The 13,004-nt window shown below is 49.9% G+C and overlaps 1 protein-coding gene across 1 annotated transcript; it reads left to right on the top strand.

Annotated features, from left to right (window-relative positions):
• The first annotated feature begins 3,665 nt into the window (after positions 1-3,665).
• On the top strand, positions 3,666-11,838 carry ZBTB2 (zinc finger and BTB domain containing 2). The gene is made up of 3 exons (XM_082306132.1): positions 3,666-3,877; positions 7,899-8,082; positions 10,107-11,838. The coding sequence occupies exons 2-3, from the start codon at positions 7,910-7,912 to the stop codon at positions 11,467-11,469; spliced, it is 1,536 nt and encodes a 511-aa protein (XP_082162258.1). The 5' UTR covers positions 3,666-3,877; positions 7,899-7,909; the 3' UTR covers positions 11,470-11,838.
• Positions 11,839-13,004: the final 1,166 nt, after the last annotated feature.

Below are 13,004 nucleotides of genomic sequence, written 5' to 3'. Positions count from 1 at the left end.
TGCTAATAAAATGGATTTACAGCATTGATATAAACTCACTTTTCACTACAGTAGTACCAGTGTGGAAGCAGAGCCCCACACCTTCAGGGAAGGGTTCCCGCCCATTGCCTAGGACACACGCTCCCAGCTCCCCACAGCTTCGGCAGAGCCAGCAAGGGTCCTGCGGGAGCGGTCAGCAGGGCCACAGAGAGCCGCGAGCAAAGAGCTCTTCGGAACGGGGACTCTGCTCTCTGACTTCTCAAGAATGCTGACAAGTTTGAAAACTCACTGAAAATCTTAGCAGTTTGAGCCTGATTAACATCGCTAGAGCTGTTAAGGTTTTGACTATAACGATAAAATCTACTATTCCGTTCCAGATTCCAACTGAACTCTACCAAAAAGACACACTTACAGGACTTGGGTCTGGATCAAGTTCCTCCCACTGCTCAAGTGAATTTTTACTCAGATTAGCAGACACCTTCATCATCCTTTTAACACTTAAATCATCAGCAGTATGCTCATTTACAATGCAAAATATGATCTTACCAGACAAAATTCTGCCTTTAATCTGGGTACACGCAGACCAAAGCAAAACCAAAAACCTAGGGACTGATCCTATCATCAACAGGAACACAACTAAGAATGCTCTCAGGTGTGTAGCAGTATCTGAATCAGTCTGAACAGTCCTTTCAAAAAGTCATAAAACTAGGAAAGGAGTCCTAAACAAGTACCTCAAGAAACTGGGGGGGGGGAGGATAGAAATCAGCATATAAACCTAAAAGCACAGTAATACCACTTAATGAGACAAGGATAATTACAGTTTCAGCTGCATGGATTGTAACTATGTTTAAACAAACAAACAAACAAACAAAAAACTCCAAAGATGAGATGGAAGTAAAATTTTAGATTCACATCTTAAGTCAAGTGTCCAAAATGCAACAGATGAACTGCTTATTGCTCCCTGCGACACAGATGACATGTCTCAGGTGTAAGCATCGAAGGTGTGAAGTTCGGCAGCATTAAACTCAACACTGAAATCTTTCTACAGATTTCGATGGACCTTGAATCAGACGGGACACTTTTAAATTAAGAATTGCATTACTGCTGAATTAAAGTATTGTGGTCCAAACAAAGGTGCTTTAAAGCCAAATTATCAACTATTAATAAAAACCCCGTAACTAAGTGATTTTTTCTCCAGTTTCAGAGAGAGCACAGAGGAGAATCCCACATGAATGCCGACACATAAATACTCAAGTGCAACAAAGAAGAGAAAAAATAGGCCACAAAGCCTGCCAGCTATCTGCCAGAAACACACTGGTTTTCCTAAGTAGCCCACTCAATTTAATTAAAAATTATATCACTTTCACCATCTTCCATGAGAATGAGACAAATCATCCACTACTAAGCAACTTAAGTTCAAATGTCCATCTACTGTCTCTACTTTGTATTTAGTTTGCAGAGCTGAAACGCAAGTGAAATGTACAGGGAAAAAATTTGCCAAGTAGACTGGTTAAATACAGTCTATAAACTTTTGCCATGCGCTCACAGAGCAGAACTCAGCTGTTAAAAACGCATCCCTTGTAGCTCAGCACATCACAGGTACTGGAGGTGCGTCCTAAAGATGCAGTTCTGTTCAGTTGCTTTATTCAAAATACTGCAACAGCAGCATACAGACTATCAGCTTTCAGCTCCACTAAAATTAGAAATAAGTTGTTGGGTTTTGAGGCTGTTTTTTTTTTTAAGACTTAACCAGTTAGTTTTCAACTTATCCAGCTTAACTTGGATAAATAAATGAATATTCATGAGCTATACAATGCAAACGGACTCAAGCTGTGTCTGTCAAGACTTCCATTCACTTCAGTGGGAGCCAGCAGAGTCAGCCTCACATAAAACTGGTCTAGTCCTTAATCAGTTTAGATCCTGTAAAAATAACAATAGCCTGGGATGACTGCAATCATCTGTTGATCTACAAACCAGACAAGATACAAGACTCCTCCTCCCTCTCTCAGCACACTTGCTGTCAAGACACTAAAGTAAAAGTGTTTGGGTCTTTTTTCCATAGCACATCTCATTTAATGGGTGTGGAAACATCATCCCAGCTACAGCTAGCCCCCTACAAGCTCGCTTAGATAAGCACCTTAAAAAAGGTAATAATAACCTGGGCCTAATTCAAATCGTTGACATTATAGTATATGCTGTTCCTAAGGAACAACAGAAAGCATGCTTAACGATAGCGGGCTCAGGTCGCCGGGGCAGGGGGTGCAAAGGAACCCCCTTTAACTACTGCTGCTCAAATATCTTCCTACAAGGTTTTCAACAACAACAAAGTTTCTCTCCGAAAACGGTTTTGCCCGCACCACTGCTCCAGTCAGCGGATGTCACCGTACAACAAGGTGCAGCTCCGGGCCGTGCCCAGACCGATTCTCCGACGCGGAGAAATCACGCTCCAGCCCAACGCAGGGCTCACCCTTCCATTGCTTCAGGGACGAAGGCGGCCTCCCTGCTCCACGCTAACAACTCCGAGTTAATAACTTCTGCAAGACCAAAAATTTTTTCATGTATCGCAGCGTTCGTTGGTGCATTTATTTCTGCGGCTGTATGAGCACCCACGAATGCCATAGCATGCCTTAGATTTGGATAAAACGAGGCCTGGCTACAGCCGCCTGCCGTCGGCGCTCCACCGCGACCGAACCTGCCGTTGCGCAAAGCTGCAGATTTGATTTTTAGGGAAGACTGCTCTGTCCCCCCCTTAAAAAGCCGAGTTAAAAACACCCGGTTCAACTAACGTGTCCACCCGAACAGCCAAGCAGCAGACCAAGCCTCCCACGTGCGTACTGGGAGTCGCTCTTTTCCCCACGTGAGCCGGTAGCCTCCCGCCTGACAGCTCCGCCGAGGCGCGCCCGGCGCCCCGGGCCCGCAGCCCCCCCGGCCGGAGCGCCGGACGCAGACCCCTCTGTAAACGACACCCGGAGAGCAGCCAGCGGGACGCGGAGCAGGAGACGGCTCCCGCAGGCCGTGCCCCGGGGGACGCGGGGCACCCCGCCGCCCCGCTCCCGCAGCCCCGCTGGCTCGGCGGGAAGCGGAGGGATGCACCTGCGCCCGCCACTTCTGCCTCGCCCGGCCGCCAAGCGCCGCCCGGCGGGAGCCACCCGCGGCTCCCCGGCGTCGAGGCCGGGCGCCCCCGGCGGCACCGGCGGCGGTCAGCCTCTGCCGCCGCGGCGAGGCCGGCAGGGCGCCGGGAAGGCGGCGGCGGCGAGCGCAGCGCAGCGCCGCCCTGCCCCGTCCCGTCCCCGCACGCTGCCGCGGCCCCGAGCCGGCCCCGCCGGGGAGCGGGCAGCGTCCCGGCCCGGCCCGTTATCCCGCAGCCCGCGCGGCGGAGGGGCGCTGGCGGCAGCGGCGGGGCCGCCCCCGCCCGGCGGCGAGCGGCGCGGGCTGGGGTGGGGGGGCTGCCCCGGCGCCGGCCCCCACCCCCGGGAGTTTTAAAGGGGCAGCGCGCCCGCCGCGGGCCCCGCGCCCCGCTCCGCCGGCGGCGAGCGCTTTCTGCCGGGGGGCGCCCGGGAGGAGGAGGGCGGCGGCGGCGGCGGCGGGGCCGGTCCCGCCGGTGCGGCCCGCGCTGCGCGCGGCGGGCGGGGGAGGGAGGGGCGGGCGGGGGCTGGGTGGCTCCTGCTGCTGCTGCTGCCGCCACAGCGCTCGCCGCCTCCCCTCCCCCCCGGCGGGGGCTCCTCGCTGCAGCCTCTGTGCTCCGCTCTCGGTCATGTGACCCTAACGTAACCGGACAGGAAAAGCCGCCGCCGCCGCCGCCGCCGCGCTGACTCCGTTGTTGCTGCTGCTGCTGCTGGGCGCGGAGACGGCGGCGGCCCGCGCGGCACCAGGCGCCTCGGCGGCCCGCGCCCCCCAGGTGAGCACCGGCCGCGCCGCGCCCCGCGGGGGGATCCCGGCGCCGCCCGCACGTGCGCCCGGCCCCGCCGCACCGGCCGCGGCCCGGGCTGAGGCGGCGGCGGCGGGCGGGCGGGCGCGGGGGCGCGGCGGGGCCTGCTCGGCCCTACCTCCTCATTGTGTGCGGGGGGCGCCCGGCCGCGGGGTCCGGCCGCGCCGCGGCGGGCCGAGGGGGGCGCGGAGGAGGAGGCGGGCCGCGCCTGGCGCCGCTGGGGCTGCCTGGCCTCCTGACAAACCCCCGCCGGGCCGGGCCGGGCCGGGCGGCTCCATCCGGGACACAGCCCGGGGGGGGATGGGCCCGCGCCGAGGGGAGGGGAGGGCCGGGCCGGGCCGGGGGGGTGGGCCGCGCCGCGCCGGGGGAGGGAGGGGGCAGGGGGAGGGAGAGAGGGGGAGAGGGAGGGAAGGGGGGAGGGAGGCAGGGGTGGGGGGCCGGCGTCGCCCGGCGCCGGGCTCGGCCCGGCCCGGCCGGTTGGGGCCCGCCCGGCCGCCCGCAGCGGGGCGGCCCCCCCTCCGGCGGCGGCATCCGGCGCAGGGAAGGGCGGGGGAGGAGGGCGCCGCGCGGAGCGAGGGGCGGCCCCGCCTGTCTCTCCCCGGCAGCCTGGGCGGCCCCGGCGGCGGCGGCGGTTCCCGTCTCGCGCGCCCTGGCGGCTCCGCTCGCGCTGCGTCTCGCGCCGTCGCCGTCCGTCCGTGCGCGCGTGGCGTGCGCGGGGGGGGGGGTGGGCGGGGGGAGGCGGGCGGAGAGAGGGGAGGAGGGGCGGGGCGCAGCCAGTGAGAGCGGCGCGCGGCCTCCCGGCCTTCCGCCCCGGCGGCCAATGGGAGGGCGCCGTCACCTGTGCCACAGAGCCCGAGCGTGGCTCCGGGGAGAGGGCGGGCAGCGGGCCACGCCCCCTCCGCCGCGCGCTACGGCGCCGGCAGGCGGCGGGAGCGGCCCGGGTGGCGCGCGCCCCTTCCCTCCCTCCCTCCCGCTGCCGGCGCGCGCGCGCGCGGGCCCGTTGTGGCGGGCGGGGCCGGCCCGGGCGCAGCGCGGGCCCCCGGCAGCCGCCCGCCGCCGGTCGGGGCTTGGGGCGCGGGCAGCGCGGCCGCCGTCGCTCCGCGGGCGCGGGAACTGGCAGGCGGCGGGGCGCCTGTGTGAGCGGCCGGGGCCCGGCCGGGGCCCTGCGCCGCTGGGCGGGCTGGGGCGCGGTGGGGGGGGTCGGTGCCCGCTGAGGGGTGTGAGGGCAGCGGCGGGCTCCGCTTGAGCCGGGCCGGCAGCTGTTTCCTGTCAACACGGCCGCCTGCGCGGCCCGAGCGCTGCCGGTCTCCGCGCTCTTCCCCTTCCGCGTCCCTCCCAGCGTTCTTCTCCTCTTGCCTGGTGCCCTGCCCTCCCCCTTGGCTTGTGCCCTCTGCTTTTCCCTTCGTGGTCTCCGGAATAAACGTACCTTTTCCGAAAGGAGTCCACCTCGCGTGGTTTTTCACCCACCGTTGAGCAAAGGAGGTGACTTGGAAAGTTGCGATAAAGCTGAGGCAGGCCGGCCTGTCAGCCGTGCCAGCGACGGGCTGTCCCTGCAGGGTTTCGGGGCACGAGAAGTCTTTTGCGCAGTTGTGGAACCGGTCAATGCTAAAATACCGCCTTGCTGGTGTTCATCATTTTATTTAGCTAAGGGTGAAACTCTGGAGCATATGCATACCTATAACGTACCCTTCTATAGATAAAAAGGAGACAAAATCCTTACTCTTTTCCCCTGCCGTGTAATTTCCTTGCAGTGTCATTCTTCCAGTGCTTCCAGTTCAAAGCATTTAAATATCTTTTAAATACGCCCAAAAACTTAAGTGTTGCGCACGTGGATGAACACTGTGTCATTTTGTGAAAAGATTAATTCAGGTCTCTAGTGAAGGGCAACAGCCTCAACTGCCACAGTGACTGCTGTTTGGATAAGCTTAACTATAAGCTAAACAAACTTAGGATGATAATAACTAGAAAGAATGCCTTTCTGGCTTGGAGTTCCCTCACATCGATGGTTTGCTCTGCCTGAGAAGCTTTGCTGTCCAAGTACAAACCAGACTCAACACCGATGAATTAAAGAATGTAGCGCATAGAATAATCTAAATTAAAGCTACAAAAAAAAAAGTGTGTTTTCCGTAACATCACAAAGTCTACCTGCATGGAGCATTTTGCAGGATTAAATCACGACGACCGTGGTTTTTGTTACTGCTGACAGCAAGTATCCCCTCTTTTGGAGAGAGGGAGAGGATTTTAGCATGTTGTTTTGTACAAACATAATTGTCCAAACAGTAATTTAGGGAGGAGAGGATGGACCTGAAGAGAGTTGGAACCTGTTTTTTTTCTCTTATTAACTGTAAGAAAGTAATCAACTGTATCTTAAATTGTATTTCTTTCTTTGCCCTTACACCCCCGACTCAAACGGGTTCTGATCGCATGTGAATGCAAAGGAATGCATTTGGTCAGCCTGGTTATTGATTTAAATACAAGGGCATTCTTCACTCTCCAGCAAGTAGAAATACTTGTTTCTCCAATGACTAAACATATTGGCATATGTGGAATACACATTTATTCTCTTTCCCAAAATGTCACATTCTTAAATGTATAGAAGAAACAAGCTGTTTGTACTGTACCTAAAATTTCGATAACTTCCTATTAAATTTGGAGGGAAAAAACCCAAGACTTCTTATAAATCTACCACTTTTGGTCCACTTCTGGTTTCACCTTCTCTTTCTTTTCTGTTCATAGAGCATCTGCACTGTTCTGGGCATAACGTGCCCAGGTATTTTGTTGACTTCTCTTGCTGTTTTGCGTGGCTACGTACAGACCTATGTTACTTCATACTTTCACTTCTTCTGCCCGAAGCTCTATTTGTTGTGGTTAAGTTTATATCCACTTGTTGATCTTACTAGCTGTACATTCATCCATCCAACCATGTGCAACTGCCCTGATGTGTTTCCCTGGCTGCTTTTTTTCCCCAAAGTTACCGATTCTTGCTTCCAAGGCTGCCCCCAAATCCTTGAGAAAAAGCTTGTAGCTCTTAGGCAGTTCTTTGAGGGCAGCCTCCAGCAGCTGGTACAGAGAAGCGCAGGGAGGGTGGGAGGCTGTGGAAGCCCTGGTTTAGGGGGGCTCAGGTTAGTGCCACGTTTCACCGTTAGTCGTCAGAACCGCACCTCTCGCCCCTCAGGTTTCTTGATTTGCTAGGCGAGCGTCAGGCACTCTGTCATGCGGGCTCCTTAGCAAATGCTGTTGTAGCTTATCTTGGTAAATAAACAGATAGTTGTTGAGTGAAAAGATTGGCCTCTCCTGTTCTGATAGTCCAGAGGGCTTGCCCATACCTAGAATGAATTCGTTGTTTCAGCCTGGGAAGACTCGGGTATGTATCTGGTATTTCCCGGGAGAGGGCATAACCATCAGAAATGCTTAATTATTTAACGTTGCGTTTGGATTCGGCTGGATGGATGCATACTTTTAACCTGAATTTTCAGTATCTCTCTATATCTTTTACGTAACAGTTATCTAACTTGTCTTTTATTGGGTTCTGCTCTTCCCTCTCCCACCCACTTAGGTGAAGGTGACTGATACCAGAAGGGAGATCTATTTTTCCTGTTTGAACAGACAAGTGGTAGCCAAAATACTTCATTCTTCCCATTACAAATAGATGGGTTTACTACTTATTAATATTTCTTCCTCTCCTTTAGCTATTTATGTTTCTGTATCCAAGTCGTCGTCCCCCCATGCCTTTTCAGAAGTCTTTAGTCCTGGCTCTGCTTTGCTCTTTAAGCCTCAGCAAATCACTTGCGCCTTTGTGAGTCACATTGCCCTTTATGAAAGGGAGATCCTTGCCTACATGTAAGATATCATTTATACAGGCACTTGGGATTAAGAGGTGTTACTAAAGCATGATATATGGGTATTAGAGGAAAATATCTGTTAAGAGACATCTACTGTTGCATCTGTACACCTACTGTTAAGTTTTACATGGAAGTTGTTTGCTTTTCAGAGTGTAAAAAAATGGATTTGGCCAACCATGGACTTATTCTGCTGCAGCAACTAAATGCTCAGAGAGAGTTCGGTTTCCTGTGTGACTGCACAGTTGCCATTGGTGATGTCTACTTCAAGGCACACAAATCGGTCCTTGCTTCTTTCTCCAACTATTTCAAGATGTTGTTTGTTCATCAAACCAGGTAACTATAAAAAGGTTCACTGTTTCAACGTTGTTCAGTTAGCTAAGCTAAGGAGGTCTAGCAACATTTTGAAACCTGAAAATGTTCTTTTTGCTTCTTGCTGTGACATAAGGAATATGGGATCCAGTCTTACGTGCAAACTAGAATCTCAGTTTAAAACACGTTAAAGCTGAACTGTGATTCATTAACACTGTTACAATTTAGCACAAGTTCTTTATCCTTAAAAAAAGCATAGAATTCCTAGAATTGAATATTTAAAGGATCCCGTCTTCACTCTTGCACGTTCCTTCCCCCACTCGCTATCCTCTACTGTGTCTTGGCGCTATTCTTGACATTTTCATAACATTACATACAACCCAACAAGTATTTGCCAGGATATTTTGAGAAATGGACTTATAGAAGAGGTTAACATGTTTCGGTTTTTTTACAGTTTACCAAAGTCAGTTAAATAATAAAATACTACATAGTGGTAGAAAATAAGGGAGTTTGTGTTTCTTCTTTTTTTTTTTTTCTTTTTTTTTTTTGGCGGGCAGCCTTACATGGAGGGCATTGAAAAGATAATAAAAGTGTAAGACTGGTTTAAAGATTTTTTTGGTCTTTTCTTTTTTCCAATTATTTGAACTATCTCAAAAAGTTTATGTTAGGAGAGTGAAACTCTTAACTCTTTGGCTAAGAATTCTTAGCCAAAAGTCAACATCAAGGACAGAAATGCATTTGCACTTCTGAGACAGGACTGCGGGCAGATGTATCGGTCTTGATGCTCCATCAAGAGCACACAGTCATCTCTGGAAGACAGCATTGCAAAGTTTACTTTTGGGTAATACATGAGAATTCAAAAGCAGTCGGAGAGAAAGCTCAAGAAGGGTGCACCTCAAGAAATGGAAGAATTGGCTATCATTTCCTCCTCAGCTTGGTAACCTACTGTGGTTAGAGCATTCAGACCACAGCACGCAGTCACGTCCGTTTCTAGATTTCTGTCTTTTATTTAATGTTTGTTTTAATACAAGAGCTACAAATAACTTCGAAAAACGATTAAAATCCCAGATCCTCTCCTGTTAGCTAACTGGCCTAGCTAACTAGCTAGTTAGCTAACTGGCTAACAAGATGTTCCTGATTTTCTTTCTTCTTCTGTGAACCTTGCCTCTCTTTCTGCACAGAGATGCAGCTTCAGCCGGAGGCATGGTGGGTGTTTCAGTCCAGAGTACCCTAAAGGGTGATGCCCAGGGCATGCTCTCAGCTGGAGGATGGCGTTCTTTTCAGTCCTGTTAGGCTGAAGAGGGCGTCACAGCCAAAGCGTCTCTCTTTGCGGAGCGCTCCAACCGAGGGACTGTTAGGCCGCCCAGGCGTACCGCTGGCGCTACTCTTTCTTCCTCCCTATTCAAGGAAAGAAGCTCCTGTTCTGCTTTGTAAGGAGCCTGGCCTCCACGGGTTAGATGTGCCCAGGCTACAGCTGTTGCATCAGATCGCACCCTGTCCTGCATGGTTTCTGGATCGTAATGCAGTTGAGACAAGGCTGATAGCACACCTTTGCAGAACTGTACCTGTAAACACTAGTAAGCCACAGAAGCCAAACAGGCAAGTGCCAGCTGAATTTTAGGTGTTTTCAGGGCTAAGTACTGAGAAGAGTTGAATGGGTTGTGAATTTAGAGTCCAGTGCTGGCAAGTTTTAATTTAGCTACAGACGTGTTTGAATCCAACCAAAAAAAAGGGAAAAATATCTTTGCAGTTTACAAAATATATGAATATGTGACCACAAATCTATTACATAACAGCAATTTAGAAAGGTGCAGATTGCCATGGGACAGCTTCGTCTTTCAAGCCAGTTACTTTCCTGAGGAAAAAAATGTCATCTTTCAAGGGGCCAATGAGATTAGCTCTTTTACGTTAAAGCGTTCATATTTATTGCAGATTCTGTCTTTTGAATTTAAGTAGATGCCTCTGATTTTTATCAATGCTTGAATAACCTAGATCTGGTAAAAAAGATTTTCCTTATCTCTTATTCATCATTTTGTTTCACCTTTCAGTGAATGTGTCCGTTTGAAAGCGACTGACATACAGCCAGATATCTTCAGCTATCTCTTGCATTTGATGTACACGGGGAAGATGGCACCGCAACTCATTGACCCAGTTCGACTAGAACAGGGAATAAAGTTTCTGCATGCATATCCACTAATTCAAGAGGCCAGCCTTGCCAGTCAGGGAACTTTTTCTCACCCGGATCAAGTTTTTCCATTAGCATCTTCATTATATGGCATCCAGATTGCAGATCACCAGATAAGACATCCCCCTAAGGTTCCATCAGCAGCTGACAAACTCGGGCGAGAACCAAGGCCACAGACATCACGGATGAACCAAGAGCAGGTTTCTGAAGGCTCGCAGCTCTCGCAGTTAGCTACAACTCTGCCACAAGTGGCCCGGACGAATATGTCCACTTCTGACCCATTGCCATCTTCTTTATCTCCAGAATTGGTATCTGCCGCTGGTAATAATTCACCTGCAGGAGAAGAGGCCAACATGGAAGCATCTTCTTCAGATGAACAGCCTGCCTCACTCACAATAGCACATGTCAAGCCAAGCATTATGAAAAGGAACGGAAGCTTCCCAAAATACTATGCCTGCCACCTCTGCGGTCGCCGGTTCAATTTGCGAAGTAGTTTGCGTGAGCACCTGCAGATCCACACAGGAGTTCCCTTCACGTCTAGCCAGCAGGGAGAAAGTAATCTTTCTTTGTCTCTCTGTAACAACACAGCTGATAAAGATGCCGTGGAAGTGCCTGAAGCGGGGATGATTAGCGACAGCGAGCTGCAGCAGATCTCAGACTCCCCAATAATTGACGGGCAGCAGCAGTCAGAGACACCGCCCCCCTCCGATATTGCAGACATAGACAACTTGGAGCAGGCAGATCAAGAGAGGGAAGTAAAAAGACGGAAATATGAATGTTCCATCTGTGGTCGCAAATTTATTCAGAAAAGCCACTGGAGGGAGCACATGTACATACACACTGGCAAGCCCTTCAAGTGCAGCACTTGTGACAAAAGCTTCTGTAGGGCTAACCAGGCTGCCAGACACGTGTGCCTAAACCAGAGCATGGACACGTACACGATGGTGGACAAACAGACTCTGGAACTCTGTACTTTTGAGGAAGGCAGTCAAATGGACAACATGCTAGTACAGACCAACAAGCCCTACAAATGTAACTTGTGTGACAAAACGTTTTCAACTCCCAATGAAGTAGTCAAACATTCGTGCCAAAATCAAAACTCTGTCTTTACACTAGAAGAAGATCGCTCCATCCTGCTAGGTGGTGGGGACACAGAAGCCACAGAGACTGATAATGCAGTGTTAGCCTCCATCAAAAAGGAGCAGGAAGCAGTGTTGTTAGACTGAATGTGAAACCTATATCAATTTTTTAAAGTTTCTTTACTCATTTTTTATTAAATCAATTTTTTCCTCCCCCCACCTCTTACCTCACTTACCCCTGCCATCTTTTCCACCAGCCTCCTTCCCACCCTTTGTCTTCAGCAACCAGAACTGTACTGGCACGTTAGGGAATTGGACTTTGCCTCTCCCACCAAAACAAACAAAAAGCTCTTGCATCAAACCACAACATAATTGATTTTAATACAAAGGAACGTGTGAAAAAATAAACCGGCTAACTATGTTGATAGTATTAGTTAATCCAAATTTAATAGATTTTAAACAAAATTTAGATTGCTTAAGAGTGTATTTAGATACAATGATGAGCGTAATGAGAAACAGAGTATCAGTTTGGTAAGCAAAGAAAATATATATATATATATATATATATATATATAAAAAAAAGTTTCCCTGGTGAAAGGCATTTTGAGAAGATCTGGCAAATGAAACACCATGCTTTTTAGAAGTCCACATGCAAGTTGATTAAGTTTATAACTTAAAACCCTCAGAACTTTTCTCAATGAATGCAGAAATCTCTGTTCATTGAGGTAAAAAGAGCTGAGGCTATTGGTTTTCTTTTAGCCTTATGTTTTCCTTCAAGTATGCCTTTGGGTATCTGTTTCAGATAACATAATGGAGTCAAGCTAAGTAGTTACTTAGTCAAATTTTGACTTAAGTAGCTGTAATAATAATGTGATGGCAATCTTTATATATATATATAAAAAATACTGTATATGTATAAAGATTTTTATATATATATATATATAGAAAGTGTTTGTGTGTATATTTGGTACAGGTAAATGAATGCACACATCCTTTTTAAGTAACTGGCCGTCTACTCTCAGATTCAGCCCAGAAAGTCTTTTAGTTGTTTGACAAAACTAGTCATTGCACAGGTTATTTTTTAATCAAATTTAAAACCTCCCGAGCTGTGTGCATTTTTATTGGCCTGTTGAAGAGAAGCTAATAGGTAAGTGTTGTCACCCAAGCTACAAAGGAAACTAGAGAAGTGACATCCTGGTGAGCACGGTACCACCATTAGTGCAGCACGTGCATCTGTTGTTAGCTATAGGTTTGAGTCATTCTGGATGAAAGGAGAGAAAAAAAGCTGTATTGCCTTACTGAGGCTGGAATGTCCATGATTTCATTTGGTCTAATGGCATGAGTTAAGAGGAAGAAAAAGTGGTGCAGAGACGTTCTAGCAACAGGGGATCATGGTTGTTCTAAAGTGAATCCGTAGTGCTGGCTGGCAAATTCTGCTCTGTGAGAGTCCCGTTATTTTCAAAGCCAAGACAAAGTCTGCAAAAACTGAAAGGGTGAATTCTGTAGTTTTAGTTACTGCTGATGGTAGCATTGCATCTTTGTGTTAAAAATCAAGTTGCTGATTCTTATTATTTTATATAGATGCCCAGATTTTTTGCTGGTAGCCTAAAAACCTAAACTGACAGCAGCAATGAAGCCCACTGAGCAATTACTGGGGCAATGGAAGGCGTAAGCGGACAGAA

The sequence above is a fragment of the Platalea leucorodia genome (assembly GCF_965183815.1).
Source record: "Platalea leucorodia genome assembly, chromosome: 3".
Lineage (NCBI taxonomy): Eukaryota > Metazoa > Chordata > Aves > Pelecaniformes > Threskiornithidae > Platalea > Platalea leucorodia.
The sequence above is the reverse complement of the archived record's forward strand: the minus strand, read 5'-3'. Positions and strand labels throughout refer to the sequence as shown.

Excerpts from the sequence above, each read along its gene's own strand:
- ZBTB2 (XM_082306132.1), top strand. The coding sequence starts at position 7,910 with ATGGATTTGGCCAACCATGGACTTATTCTGCTGCAGCAACTAAATGCT. Across the intron at positions 8,083-10,106 it reads TTGTTTGTTCATCAAACCAG|TGAATGTGTCCGTTTGAAAG; the intron begins GTAACTATAAAA and ends TTCACCTTTCAG.